At 32.2% G+C, this 14270-nt stretch overlaps 1 protein-coding gene across 1 annotated transcript in view; it reads right to left on the bottom strand.

The window, feature by feature from the left end:
* The window catches only part of LOC142335293 (uncharacterized), a 29386-nt gene extending 15922 nt beyond the window's left edge, over positions 1 to 13464 (bottom strand). Inside the window, exons 1-3 of the mRNA XM_075383734.1 lie at positions 13105 to 13464; positions 9649 to 9859; positions 7044 to 7062 (exon numbers count right to left, since the gene is read on the bottom strand). Of these exons, the coding sequence (XP_075239849.1) occupies positions 7044 to 7062; positions 9649 to 9859; positions 13105 to 13314 (440 nt within the window). The 5' untranslated portion in view covers positions 13315 to 13464. The remainder of the gene's footprint in view (positions 1 to 7043; positions 7063 to 9648; positions 9860 to 13104) is intronic.
* Positions 13465 to 14270: the final 806 nt, after the last annotated feature.

Here is a 14270-nt window from a genome sequence, read left to right as displayed (position 1 = left end):
TTTTGTTGCCTCTTGGCAGAGCCAACATTTCTGAGTAAAAAAATGCAAAAAGTCGAAAGAAAAAAATGCGCTCGAAATTGTCTCTGATCAGACTAATGCATAGTTGGATCGGCCTCTGATCAGACCAACGCAAATAGAAACGACCTCTAATCAGACCATTACCATCCGGAATTGACCTCTGATTATACAATCGCCAGACTGAAGTGACCTCTGATCATACTATTGTGCACTCGAACCAAATGTCCAACCCTGTTATTTTGGTCTGCAAACACACCATGTGCGTTGGTCTTGGGTCTGATCAGAGGTCACTTACGTCTTGCACCTCAACCTGGGATGAGACTCGTAGTTCTGGGTGGACCTCGTGGTTCTCAACAGACTGACCAGACTCTGGGAAGAATTCTGTTCAGTTGGTACAAACTCTGCAAATAGCGCTGATCAGACAACAAAGACAATACCACCAAACTAACCAGACCCTGTAGCATGCTCTGATAATGCTATCTGGACTCCGTACGAGGCTTTGATCAGAATTCCCAGAGTGTAGGTAGAGCCCTGATCGGACGTAACAAACCATACGTAGTGCTGCTAGACTCTGTGGAAGGGCTGCACTTTACCCCCTATGAGCGGCTCAAATCTGATCAGGGAAAAACTCAAATTACGGGCTGATAGTGGAGTAGTTATGTCCATGTTTGCTTCAGAGCAGTTCAGATTTAGCGTTCATTGTGTGCGATCACACAAACAAACACAACAGTGCTGATGCCACACCCAAACACAAACTGATGAAAACCCCATTGTTTATTGATTACACCAACAAAACTTCAAGGATGGGACTTCTTAAGCACCATAAGATCATTTATTTTTTGGCTTTAGCTATTCCCGGTATTTATAGCAAATTTATTGTTTTACGATTGTGTTCTTTTCGCAGCAGAATTTACGCTCTCTTATATGGTACAAAATTTCTTGAACTGCTTGAGTGTATTAAGAGAATGTATTGCCATTGTCTGCATGTAAAATATACACTATGGTACAAAAAAAGTTTCGTACTGCTTGACACCTGCTCTCTAACCCTAACTGGTGTCCCATAGGAACAATTTGCGCTAATTAGGCCTTGGGCAATGGTGTCAAATTTGAACTTTTTTGACAGGTATCATCCTTGGTTCTTCATGCTTAATTGTTCCGACCCCACTTGTGGGGGGAGAACTATATACTCAAATGGGTTTTTTTTGTTCAGACAATTTTGGCCGATCGATATATTCATCGTAGAGAAATGAGAGTGGTATCGTTAAAAAGCTCGTCCAATGTAGAATTCGAAACTAAAACGATTTTTTGAATATCGATTGTTTCGACGAGTTATCGAGGATTGAAGTTTCGAGTGAACACTGGATATTTGGCATGATTTTGTTCACTTTTAGCGAAATTTTTCTTCAAATTCAGATCTTTTTGTAAAAGTATTAAACCAAAATTACATTTCACGCCACAAAATGAATCAATTTAAAGTTCCTAATAGACAAAATGCCATTAAAAAAGACTATTTCTGATCTCATTGGGAAGTTTACGATCAAAAAAATTCGGATTCTCGTTGAGGGCTATTTTCTTTTCAAAAAATTTATTTTTGTTATTTCCTTAAGTCACCTAGAGACTAGTTTTCTTTCATATCGAAGTTCCACTAATGAGAAACTTGGATTACAGTCAAATGAAGCCCAATGAACAAGAAAATTTGTTGTCAAGGAATGGCTCGTGTTTTTTTTTGCTTTCAACTCGTGTTTTCGTAATTTTAAATGAAATTCGATTTTCTTTTTGAGGTTTTCTCATAAACTTACTTTTGTGAATTGTAAGTCAATCTCAGTATTGACAGGACCCCCTTCCTTTCAACTGCTACTTAAGTTTATCTGGTTAGCGGTTTTTTTTAACTATTTGGTATATGACTTTAGTGCAAAAAATTTTCAAATTTTTTTTTTACATTTTTCGGATATTTTCGTAATATTGGTTCCTCTTAAAATCCTATCACCTTATCCTGATACCGATAATTTCAGTTGGCTAAGAGAACACTTCAATGGATCTTGGATAAAGTTTTCAGAGAAAAATTTGGTTTAAAATGCTTCGAAAAGTTCTTCTCGCACTTTTCTACTGAACTTTTGGTTCCTGCCTGTATTTGTTGTTGTTTCCATAGTGATAAGACTTTTTATGATGTCCTATCGATTACCTATGCATGAAACATATGCATGTCGTTCAATTAAGGCATAGCTGAGCGTATTTATTGAATTACGTTGAAAGCTATTAAATTTAATGGATGTTAAGATTTTTAAAAAATTTCGAAGTTTTTTGAAAATCAACCAATATTAAGCTCATTTTTGTTACTGTAAGTCAGTCTCAGTAATGGCTGGATCCACTCTTTCTTCATTTAAACCAAAGTTTTTCTAGTTGGTGGTTTTATCTTCTAATCGTTGGTGTTATGACTTCGATGCACGAGTATTCGTAATTTTTTTAAAAATGTTATTGGATATTTTTTTCGTAGTTTTGGTTACTTTTGGAATGTTAAAACCTTGTCCTATTACTGGTTGTTGCACTGACTTAGAAAAGTAGTACAATTGATCATATCTAAAGTTTTCAGAGATGAGCTTATTGTTTAAACGGCTTCCACATTATCTTCTCGCACTTTTACTTTGAAGTTTTTTGTTTTGCCAGTTTTTGTTGTTTTTATCATATTCAATGACTTATTGTAATGTCATATTGATAAATTACAAAATACAAAAATCTTGTGTTCTTATCGAGGCGTATTAGCGTATTTATTAGCCTCCATTGAAAGCTATTGAATTTGAGGGCGTTGATACTACGGATTTTCTCAAAAATTTCGTGGTGTTAATGTATTTGTCCATCTTTGTTGATTTATTGTAGTCAAACTGTGAAAGAAAAGAATCCCATTGCTGTTCGAAAATTGATTGAAGGTAAAAAAGTTTTTACTGAAAAGTTCCTTTTTTAATAGCTTGGACACTTTTCTCGCTCAATTTTTTTTTAATTTGCTGTGTTAGCCTGTTTTTTTTATTCTTTAGGTAGCCGTAAGATGCTGACCAGTCTCAAACGCTTGTAATTTGGGATTGATTGAATGTTTTTACCTAAGGCAGTCAGTTTATGGCGATTAGTCTCGTTATACTTTATTAAGATTTTAAGGATTTATCAATTTTTTTCAGTTTTTGTTGGTATCGTCTACTTGTAACTTTGTCTCATAATTGAGAGATCCCATGCAATTGTCTGTAATTTAAAACTCATCATGTTTCCTGATATTATGACGTAACTGATGTATTGTCTGTTGCACAATTTGCGTTTTCATAAAAAGTTAGGTGAGCAATGTAATTGTGTTTCTTTTTCTCCTGTTTAGCACAATCGCGTAACAAGAGATCCCAAAGATTTTCAAATGTGGCTCAATTGAACCTATTTATTAACTTAGTGTACCTTTATGTGAATTAAGTGAATTAGGTGAATTTTTTTCTCGGTCAGTTATTTATCGAATTTGCTGTTTTTGAATGTTTTTATTATTTAGGTAGCTGAAAAATGCTGACCTATATTATAAGCTTGTAAATGATGATTGAATGAATGATGTTATTCGAAGCAGTAAGTTGATATCGAGCAGTCTTAAAGTGATGATATCATAGGTTTTTAAAATTTTAAGGATTTTTCAACCTTTCCGGTTTTTCTTGTTCTTTTCCTCAACTTAAATTTTATTCTCATCATTGAGAGGTCCCATACAATTCCTTGTATATTGAAATTACAGTTTTTTTGATATTGTGACGTAACTGATGTTTTGTTTGTTGGACAATATACGTTCAATTAAGGCATAGCTGAGCGTATGTATTGAATTACGTTGAAAGCTATTAAATTTAATGTATGTTAAGATTTTTAAAAAATTTCGAAGTTTTTTGAAAATCAACCAATATTAAGCTCCTTTTTGTTACTGTAAGTCAGTCTCAGTAATGGCTGGATCCACTCTTTCTTCATTTAAACCAAAGTTTTTCTAGTTGGTGGTTTTATCTTCTAATCGTTGGTGTTATGACTTCGATGCACGAGTATTCGTAATTTTTTTAAAAATGTTATTGGATATTTTTTTCGTAGTTTTGGTTACTTTTGGAATGTTAAAACCTTGTCCTATTACTGGTTGTTGCACTGACTTAGAAAAGTAGTACAAATGATCATATCTAAAGTTTTCAGAGATGAGCTTATTGTTTAAACGGCTTCTACATTATCTTCTCGCACTTTTATTTTGAAGTTTTTTGTTTTGCCAGTTTTTGTTGTTTTTTTCATAGTCAATGACTTATTGTAATGTCATATTGATAAATTACAAAATACAAACATCTTGTGTTCTTATCGAGGCGTATTAGCGTATTTATTAGCCTCCATTGAAAGCTATTGAATTTGAGGGCGTTGATACTACGGATTTTCTCAAAAATTTCGTGGTGTTAATGTATTTGTCCATCTTTGTTGATTTATTGTAGTCAAACTGTGAAAGAAAAGAATCCCATTGCTGTTCGAAAATTGATTGAAGGTAAAAAAGTTTTTACTGAAAAGTTCCTTTTTTAATAGCTTGGACACTTTTCTCGCTCATTTTTTTTTTAATTTGCTGTGTTAGCCTGTTTTTTTATTCTTTAGGTAGCCGTAAGATGCTGACCAGTCTCAAACGCTTGTAATTTGGGATTGATTGAATATTTTTACCTAAGGCAGTCAGTTTATAGCGATTAGTCTCGTTAAACTTTATTAAGATTTTAAGGATTTATCAATTTTTTTCAGTTTTTGTTGGTATCGTCTACTTGTATCTTTGTCTCATAATTGAGAGATCCCATGCAATTGTCTGTAATTTAAAACTCATCATGTTTGCTGATATTATGACGTAACTGATGTATTGTCTGTTGCACAATATGCGTTTTCATAAAAAGTTAGGTGAGCGGTGTAATTGTGTTTCTTTTTCTCCTGTTTAGCACAATCGCGTAACAAGAGATCCCAAAGATTTTCAAATGTGGCTCAATTGAACCTATTTATTAATTTAGTGTACCTTTATGTGAATTAAGTGAATTAGGTGAATTTTTTTCTCGGTCAGTTACTTATCGAATTTGCTGTTTTTGAATGTTTTTATTCTTTAGGTAGCTGAAAAATGCTGACCTATATTATAAGCTTGTAAATGATGACTGAATGAATGATGTTATTCGAAGCAGTAAGTTGATAGCGAGCAGTCTTAAAGTGATGATCTCATAGGTTTTTAAAATTTTAAGGATTTTTCAACATTTCCGGTTTTTCTTGTTCTTTTCCTCAACTTAATTTTTTTTCTCATCATTGAGAGGTCCCATACAATTCCTTGTATATTGAAATTACAGGTTTTTTGATATTGTGACGTAACTGATGTTTTGTTTGTTGGACAATATACGTTTCCATTAAAAAACTTCTGTGAGTTGTGTAAATGTGTTTCTTTAGCACAATCGCGTAATAACAGATCCCAATGATATTCAAATGTGGCCCCATTGAGTTTATTTATTCATTCAATAAAGTTTTAGCTGAATTAGTAAATATTGAAATCAAAATCAAAATAAATAATATTCAGATAACAGCCAATGATTTTAATGGCTTCACTAATTTGTTTTTTTGCAGTGTTTGTAATTTGTTATTCGTAACTTTCTGAGTTTTCTGCATCTTTAGTCCGTTCTTATGGCTTAGTCTAACCAAAGACATGTCCTATTGGTTTCTGTATGACTTTTTATAAAATTTATCAAGAATTTTGTCGTTAAAGGCTATTGGTTTTCAAGGCTTTTTGAAATTGTTTCGTTTAATAAAAGTTGATTGGTTTTTGAATTTTGCTGCATTATTTTTTCTTTTTGTCGACATGTTACCTGGTCTCAATTAGGAAAAATCCCATCTGCTGTGTAGGTAGAATAAAATAAATTTGTTTAGTTAGTGTTTTGTCTGATTGTAATTTGACGTTGTTACTAAGTGCTTTTAACTTTAGATAATGAGTTTTTGCTGTGAAATTTTTGATTTTGCTTTTTTTTTGTTGTTGTTGTTGTTTCTTTTCTCGTAGTCTTTTTAATGGCAGATCTTGTTGTAATGAGATATAAGTCAAAAGACAAATAAATCAAAAATGTAGATGAGCGCCGGTCGGAACATCATGTGCGAACGCACATTAACGAGCCTCCTTGTCAGATTACTTGGTTAAACGAATTCTTTCCTCCACTAAATTTCTGATTTTCTTGAGAAAAAAAATAAAACAAATCGAAATCAAAATTGAGCGCAAAACATGCATACAAACGGTATGTAAAAATCAACAGTTTCGAGGCAAAAATGATCAGCAATCGTCAAAAAAAAATAAAACCCAAAAAATTCCCCAAAAATTTATTCATGCTGTTTTAGAAAATCCTGAAGACACTGTAGCTCATTAGAGTAAACAATGACCATGCTACGCTTCAATACCAAAAAGCAAATTGCGATCAAATCTCAAAAAGATATCGAGCTTTTGCTAGAAATTCTACATAAAACGTCTAGGAGGAAAACCAAGTGATCTAAATGATGTAATTATATATTCGAGAAGCTTTTCTATTTCTGGTAGAATGCTTTGACTGAAGAAAATAGAGTGACCGAATGTTCGAGTTGTTGAAGAAATGGATCAAGATTTCTTGAATAAAGCACAGAAGATTGGATTTTGGATAAGTGATCAGTTACGTTTTTGGTGCGCTACAACCAAATTGACAGAATATGCTTGTTAGGTATCCAAACAAGCTAAGACTTGTAGGTTATTTAGAAATTTTGCAACAATATGAAGAAAAAATGCGTTTTCATCTCTGAGTTTAAACAATGTGCTTGAATCAAAAAGTGTCGGCTACTTTTCCAAAAAGTAGTGGGGGTGGAGTTATGAAGTAGGATGTCACAAAGAATAGCATATGACCATATAGTTTTTAAGATTTTTGTATGGTGTTCATTCAGGTTTAGAAATATTCACTCAAGTAGGTTTTAATGTAACAATTAAAGCACACATGAAGGTCAGAAAATTGAAAGCTTTGACACAAACTTACACGTCTGTTGGTTCGTAGTCTGAAACGGAAGAAATTAAAGATAATTGACGAGAAATGGTTTTAAAGTTTAGCTTTGAGGACCGAAATAGCATTTATTTTTCATTTTTAGCGTGGACTTATCCCCTTGTTGTGTAGACCGAACAAAAACGACAAAAAGTTTGTACGAAATCTTCGGTATCTTGGGTTCCAAACATAAGAGAGCTTCGGTGTTTTCGGTTTTTCGGTATCTTTGCTTGCGAACGTAAGAAATTTGTTATCGTTTTTGGACGCAAGAGAAATTCGTTATGTTTGGTTTTTAAACGTAAGCTATTGTCGGTATGTTCGAAATTTGACGTAAGATATCGTCGGTTTTTTTCCATTGGAAAATTTGTTTTCTACTCTAAATAATGTAGTCAAACGTTATGATACGGTTTTTTCTTTTGCAGGAATTACAAGCGTTCGTCTTAGAAAAAAGTTTTGAAAGAATGTTCAAATTCATTGAAAATTCTTTTTAGCTCATTCGCAAAACTACTTGAATGAGCATGAATTTCCTGCTTAATTCTTAATTCAAAAATGTAACATATTTGTTTAGCATTGATGAGCATTCTTTTGATGAATTCTTTTTCACTGAGTTTTGGCATACCTTTTTTCTTGTTTGCAAGCAAAGTTTTTGACGGTTGGTTGCGTTTCAAGATGCCCAGTCATTACGACGCGGAGAAATACACAAAAAATTCTATCTTTGTAAAATTCACGCAAAAAATAGAAATATAAAAAAAAGCAAAATTAGGAGACAAGCTTTGTATGTTATTTTTTGCAAAAAGTTTAGGCAATTTTTTCGAAAATGAGTACTGTAAAATAGCAAAAGAGATGACAAGTCTTGTAGCACGTTTCCGCTCCTTTTAGGTATCTATTTAGCATTAATTGAGAATGCAAAGGTTAGTTAAAGAATTCAAAGTGTTTTCAAAAGCAGAACTAATGACACGATGAAAAAAATCGCTTTGAATTGTGATCATTGTTCTAAATATCTGTGAGCAACCGTAAACATCTGCTTCGAGATTACTTAAAGAGAGAGAGAGAGAGAGAGAGAGAGAGATTTTTCAGAGAAAATGGATCTATGCTATTTTGACCGCATCGGCTCTGTGGACTTATATCTTTTACGCTCCCACGCATACGTGCTATTTTTTTAAATGGCAACATGCTATATAACAACATATAATTTGTAACTGTTTGTAACGGGGGGGGGGGCGGAAAATCACCGGGGCGTAAAAAAATGTAAATAGTTGCAAAAAATTGATAGACACTCTTAAATGTGTATATCGACGCAACAAATATTGAATCAAACATTAGACACTTGTAATCATGTAAGAAGACGAAAAAAAGTAGTAGCAGAATGGAGGGTTTCCAGAATGGACATCTAAAACAGACGCAGAATTGAGGAATTTTCCAGAATGAAAAAATTAGACAACTGTAAACCTGCAAATAGACGGAAGAAAATATTGAATAAACTGAATTTAACAAATTCATTTGATGCATTTAGGAATCAGTCAGTAAATCAAATTTAGCAAGATAGTAATCAATTCACGAGGTTTTTAACGGAAATTTCCTTTTGACTATTTTTATCTTGTTATGGACGATCAGGAAGAGACATTAACGTGCTACAGGCAAAACCTTCGTTTTATAGATGGAAATTTTTACGGATGTAGCGAGGCGAAAATCAAAAATCTCAGTTGATGGTAATTTCAATTTTTTTATCTTAAAAGATACCGTATCTCCCGTAAGTGTAAAAACGACGAAACTGAATCTCTTTAACATTCAAAAACAACGATACCAAATCTTTCTTACGTTTAAAAACGACGATACCGAATCCTTCTTATGTTCAATACCATCAAAAACGAAAAACGGAAATTTTGTCGTTTTTGGATAAAAAACGACGATACCGTAAATTTTTTACGTTTAAAACTCTCGAAAATGTCTCGACTAGGTTTCAGCTGAAAAATCTCATCAAGTTAGAATAATATTCTAAGCAACCAGGTTGGCAGTTCGCGGGTTTTTATTAATTAGGTTTAAAATGAAGTTCTGAATTATCATATCTTAGTTCAGTATTTTTCAAAATATAAGTTCTGACGTGAGATTGTGAACGTTCTTGGTACCATTTATGGGATTTTAAAAAATGAACACAGAGAACTAACTTATATACAACTTTTATATGATACATTTGTGATTATTGATCACAGAAGATTTTCCATTTTTAGAGAAATTGTAATTATGATATAAAATTATCCTATCATCTGATAGAGTCGAGATCTCTCCTAGGTTTACTTTGATCCAAAGGTACGTTTGATTTAAATCCAATAGTTCATTTTAGATTTCAATAACGACAACTCTCTCCAGTTACATTGTTCTCGTGTCCATTTTTCATTTCAATTAGGCTAATTAAAATGATAACAAAGTAAAAATAATAAAAATAATCAATGTACGAGGGGAGTAGGATTTAGGTTCTAACGATTTGAGAAAGTCACAGTGTTAAAATGGGGGTGGGGGGGGGGGTGGGGCTTGTTACCACTTAGAAGAGAGACCATGATTATCGAAGTTTCAAATAGATGCGGACACTGTTGGTAGAACTGACCGAAGCGCTGATAGACACTCTTCATAGACGCCTTCATCTGGACCCGGAGAAGGCGTCGCATGTCCGAATAGGAGAAGCTCTTCACTTCCACCATAAGCAGTGATGTCAGAGTGACGTTGAATGCTACCCATGCACCGGACGTCTTGTCCTCGAAGCGAACCACTTGACATGAGAAGACCAGCGCAGTGTTGTTCACAGTTATGGATGCGCACTGAAAATTAACAAAACTCAAAACCACCAATGATATGAACTTAACTTTGAAAAAAGAATAGGACAGTTGTTAATTTTTTAAGAGTCTCAAGAATCTTGTGAAAACATAATAAATCTTGTTGGAATACCTCTGCGAAAATGTTCTAAAATCTTATAAGATTAAAATTTGTTTTCGACTCGGGAGTTATTTCTCCATACACTCTGTAATGGAGTATATAATGTTATGAAAAAATTGATTATCCGCATGTATTATTTAAGTAAATTTTGATGAAGCCTGAAAATGCAGATTCTGTACTTTTCGTATATAGGACAAAAATGCTTGAAGGAAGAGAAATTGAATGTTTTTGCTTAAAATTTTAAAAGGTTTCTCATCGGAAATATTACTTTTTTGCTTATCTTGCTCCACAGATAACACATGTGGTCTTCTCAATCTTCGAGGATAATTATACGAGAAGGTATTAGGATTATTTAAAATTAAAAACTTGGAAACCTTTTCATAGGGATTGACAAAATTTTTGTGTAGAGGAAAAGTAATTCAATTACGTTTTGGGCTATGTTTCTCATCCTTTAAAAAAAATTTACAGCGGAAAATTTGTTTTCCAAGGAAATTCGAAAGATGACAAAATACCATTTCTTTAAAAGCATTTTTTTTCACTGAAAGCAGCCTTCTGAACAACTACATTTTTTCATTGCTTCTTTAATGCACACAGTGAGTGCATAATATCTACGCTGGATTAAATAATCAGCGTAACAATCCCTACGAATAATTGAGTTAAGACAAATCTTGGTGAAAAATATTGTTCGAAAAACAAATAATTAGGAAGTTTTTTCTAATTGCGTTCATTCTTAAATTCTTAAATCGGCGAATATTTGTTTGAGCATAAAATTTTGATCAACATGACTTTAACAATGTTAATCTATTCGAGTGGCATAAGAGTTTGCATTAACATTTGTCCAATTTTATGTTTGATAGTGGAAAAATAATTAAAAAACACCGTAACGGTCAAAAGTGAGACACATTGACAGAAAATTTTTAATTGAGTGTCAAAGTTGACAAAAATGATTCAATTCTCACGTTCATTTTTTCTACAAAAAGTTACGTAATTCAGAAGCATCCGCTACCAGTTCGAAAACTAAAAGTTAGATGGCTAAATTTCAGAGAAATTGTTGTACATTAGTTTTTAGATGTAACTTTTTATTCAGTTCTTCTAAGTAAGGTGGTCAATTTGAGTTTTATCTGCAGTAAATTACGTCAACTTTTCTGCCCTACCCAATGAGTTCAGCTTTCTGTTGTATAACAAAAGCAGCTCTATAATTTGTGTGCTTTTCAAGTGAACTTAGACGGATTATTTTTCCTCCTTAATTTTCTGCATTTGAAATAGTTTGCCTTCAAAGTGTACAAAGAACAAAAATTTATTTTTAAATAAACCTTACCGTCAATTTTTTTTGAAGCTTGGGACTAAATTCTTTAGAACTAAATTTCTTTAGGAAAACAATCTGTATGAATAAAAATTGTTTCACTTTAAATTATTATATTTCTACTGGCAACACTCTTTTGTAGCACGGGCAAATCTATCGTCGAAAAGTATCTCCAAGGCTAGGTTTGTGTCTTGGTTAAACCGATAATATCCTTCCAAATTTTGATAGTTTTCTGGTATATGACTGGCTGGAGTTTCATGCGCGAACGCATATTAAACATCATTCATGTTATGTTCATTGTAGGTTTAAAAATTATCATAAATGATCATTTCTGGAAGAAACGGATTAAAAACATTTTTTTTAAAAAAAATGTTCAAAATTTGAGGCGAACGCATATTAAAGATCATTCAAGTTATATTCATTGTAGGTTTAAAAATTATCATAAATGATCATTTCTGGAAGAAACGGATTAAAAACATTTTTTTAAAAAAAAATGTTCAAAATTTGTGGCGAACGCATATTAAAGATCATTCAATTTATTTTCATTGTAGGTATAAAAATTATCATAAATGATCATTTCTGGAAGAAACGGATTAAAAACATTTTTTAAAAAAAAATTGTTCAAAATTTGTGGCGAACGCATATTAAAGATCATTCAAGTTATATTCATTGAAGGTTTAAAAATTATCATAAATGATCATTTCTGGAAGAAACGGATTAAAAACATTTTTTAAAAAAAATGTTCAAAATTTGTGGCAAACGCATATTAAAGATCATTCAAGTTATATTCATTGTAGGTTTAAAAATTATCATAAATGATCATTTCTGGAAGAAACGGATTAAAAACATTTTTTTTAAAAAAATTGTTCAAAATTTGTGGCGAACGCATATTAAAGATCATTCAAGTTATGTTCATTGTAGGTTTAAAAATTATCATAAATGATCATTTCTGGAAGAAATGGATTAAAAACATTTTCTTAAAAAAATGTTCAAAACTTGTGGCGAACGCATATTAAAGATCATTCAATTTATATTCATTGTAGGTTTAAAAATTATCATAAATGATCATTTCTGGAAGAAACGGATTAAAAACTTTTTTTAAAAAAAAATGTTCAAAATTTGTGGCGAACGCATATTAAAGATCATTCCATTTATATTCATTGTAGGTTTAAAAATTATCATAAATGATCATTTCTGGAAGAAACGGATTAAAAACATTTTTTAAAAAAAATTGTTCAAAATTTGTGGCGAACGCATATTAAAGATCATTCAAGTTATATTCATTGTAGGTTTAAAAATTATCATAAATGATCATTTCTGGAAGAAACGGATTAAAAACATTTTTTTAAAAAAAATGTTCAAAATTTGTGGCGAACGCATATTAAAGATCATTCAAGTTATATTCATTGTAGGTTTAAAATTTATCATAAATGATCTTTTCTGGAAGAAACGGATTAAAAAACTTTATAAAAAAAATGTTCAAATTTTGTGGCGAACGCATATTAAAGATCATTCAAGTTATATTCATTGTAGGTTTAAAGAGTATCATAAATGATCATTTCTGGAAGAAACGGATTTAAAAACGTTTTTTAAAAAAAAATGTTCAAAATTTGTGGCGAACGCATATTAAAGATCATTCAAATTATATGCATTGTAGGTTTAAAAATTATCATAATTTATCATTTCTGGAAGAAACGGGTTAAAAACATTTTTTTTGAAAAAAACTGTTCAAAATTTTTGGTTTTTTTCTTAAGAAGATCTGAAATTTCATCATTTTTGATAAGACGCTTTTTTTTGTTTAAAGACCTAGCAAAGGGTTTTTCTAACGTCATCTGCAATGTGGTTGATGACCTCCAATGACCTCTCAGTTGTAAGGTCATGGTACCACAGTCCAAAGGGCTGATACACATTGGCCAGTTTGCCAACCATTGTGTATTCTCTCGAGTAAGTAGCTCCTGACACTGCTGCAGGACTCCACACAACAGTCGCCAGAGCCATTAGTATGAGTACTCCAATTCTTTTTTCGAACTCCTCCATAATTGGAAGAATCTAGGTAACAGTTTGAGCTAAAAAAAGAGAGCAACCGGGATGACCAAACTTACAAGCCAATAAACCAAAAATGAAAGTCTATTAAAATTTCATTCATTATAACCATAAAATGGACTATTAACATTTCATGGCGTTTCGTGGTTTGTACGTTTCCAAAAAAATCAGTATTTTCATGTTTCAAACACATGAACGGTATTTAAAAACTTCAAGTGGTCTCTTGGACTGAATCTCAGCTAGACTCAAAATTTTTCATGATCAGCGTACGACTGGTTTCTTTCCATAAAACCAATATAAGACGGTTTATGATTAGTAAGTTTCTTCTATGGTGCTCAACCCGTTAGTGTACACATCGATTTCGAGTTTGGCCATGGATGATTATTGTCTGTATTCAAGTCTGATCATGACTGATTTTGTCTGCATTGATCTGATTATTGACATACTTCAACCTGGGTACTTACTGATATATTGTTCCGTTAACAAAAACAATGACTAATTTGTTCTAAAAAATGAGATGTGGTATACCTCCTTCATTTATAATATAACAGGTCATGAAAGCACAAACTATGCATAAGAGGAGAATCTGCTATAGTACTTGCTGTCAAACTCTCTAATGTTATTTCTTAGGAAAGCATAAAGTTCCCAGTCTTAAGTCTTAGAGTGATTCACTACTGAGTGAGGACGTTTCAATATAAATTATGAATTTCAGTACTGGAAAAAAGTACCTCGTCATCGTAAATTATTTGATTTTATGAGCTCAATATCCCAAAAAATGTTGCTAAAAGGTCATTGGCCGAAAAATGTTGAAAAAATGCCCTGAACAAAGCAAGTTCCACAGATAAATGTTACCAAAATTTCTCTATTAGCGAAAAAGACAATAACCGAAAATGTTTCAATGCAAAACTGATCATTGATAGAAAATCAAAAAGGTCAAAAAAGGTGCGATA

Source organism: Convolutriloba macropyga, chromosome 2 (genome assembly GCF_964194025.1).
Source record: "Convolutriloba macropyga chromosome 2, txConMacr16.3, whole genome shotgun sequence".
NCBI lineage: Eukaryota > Metazoa > Xenacoelomorpha > Acoela > Convolutidae > Convolutriloba > Convolutriloba macropyga.
This window is presented reverse-complemented; position numbering and strand designations above follow the sequence as displayed.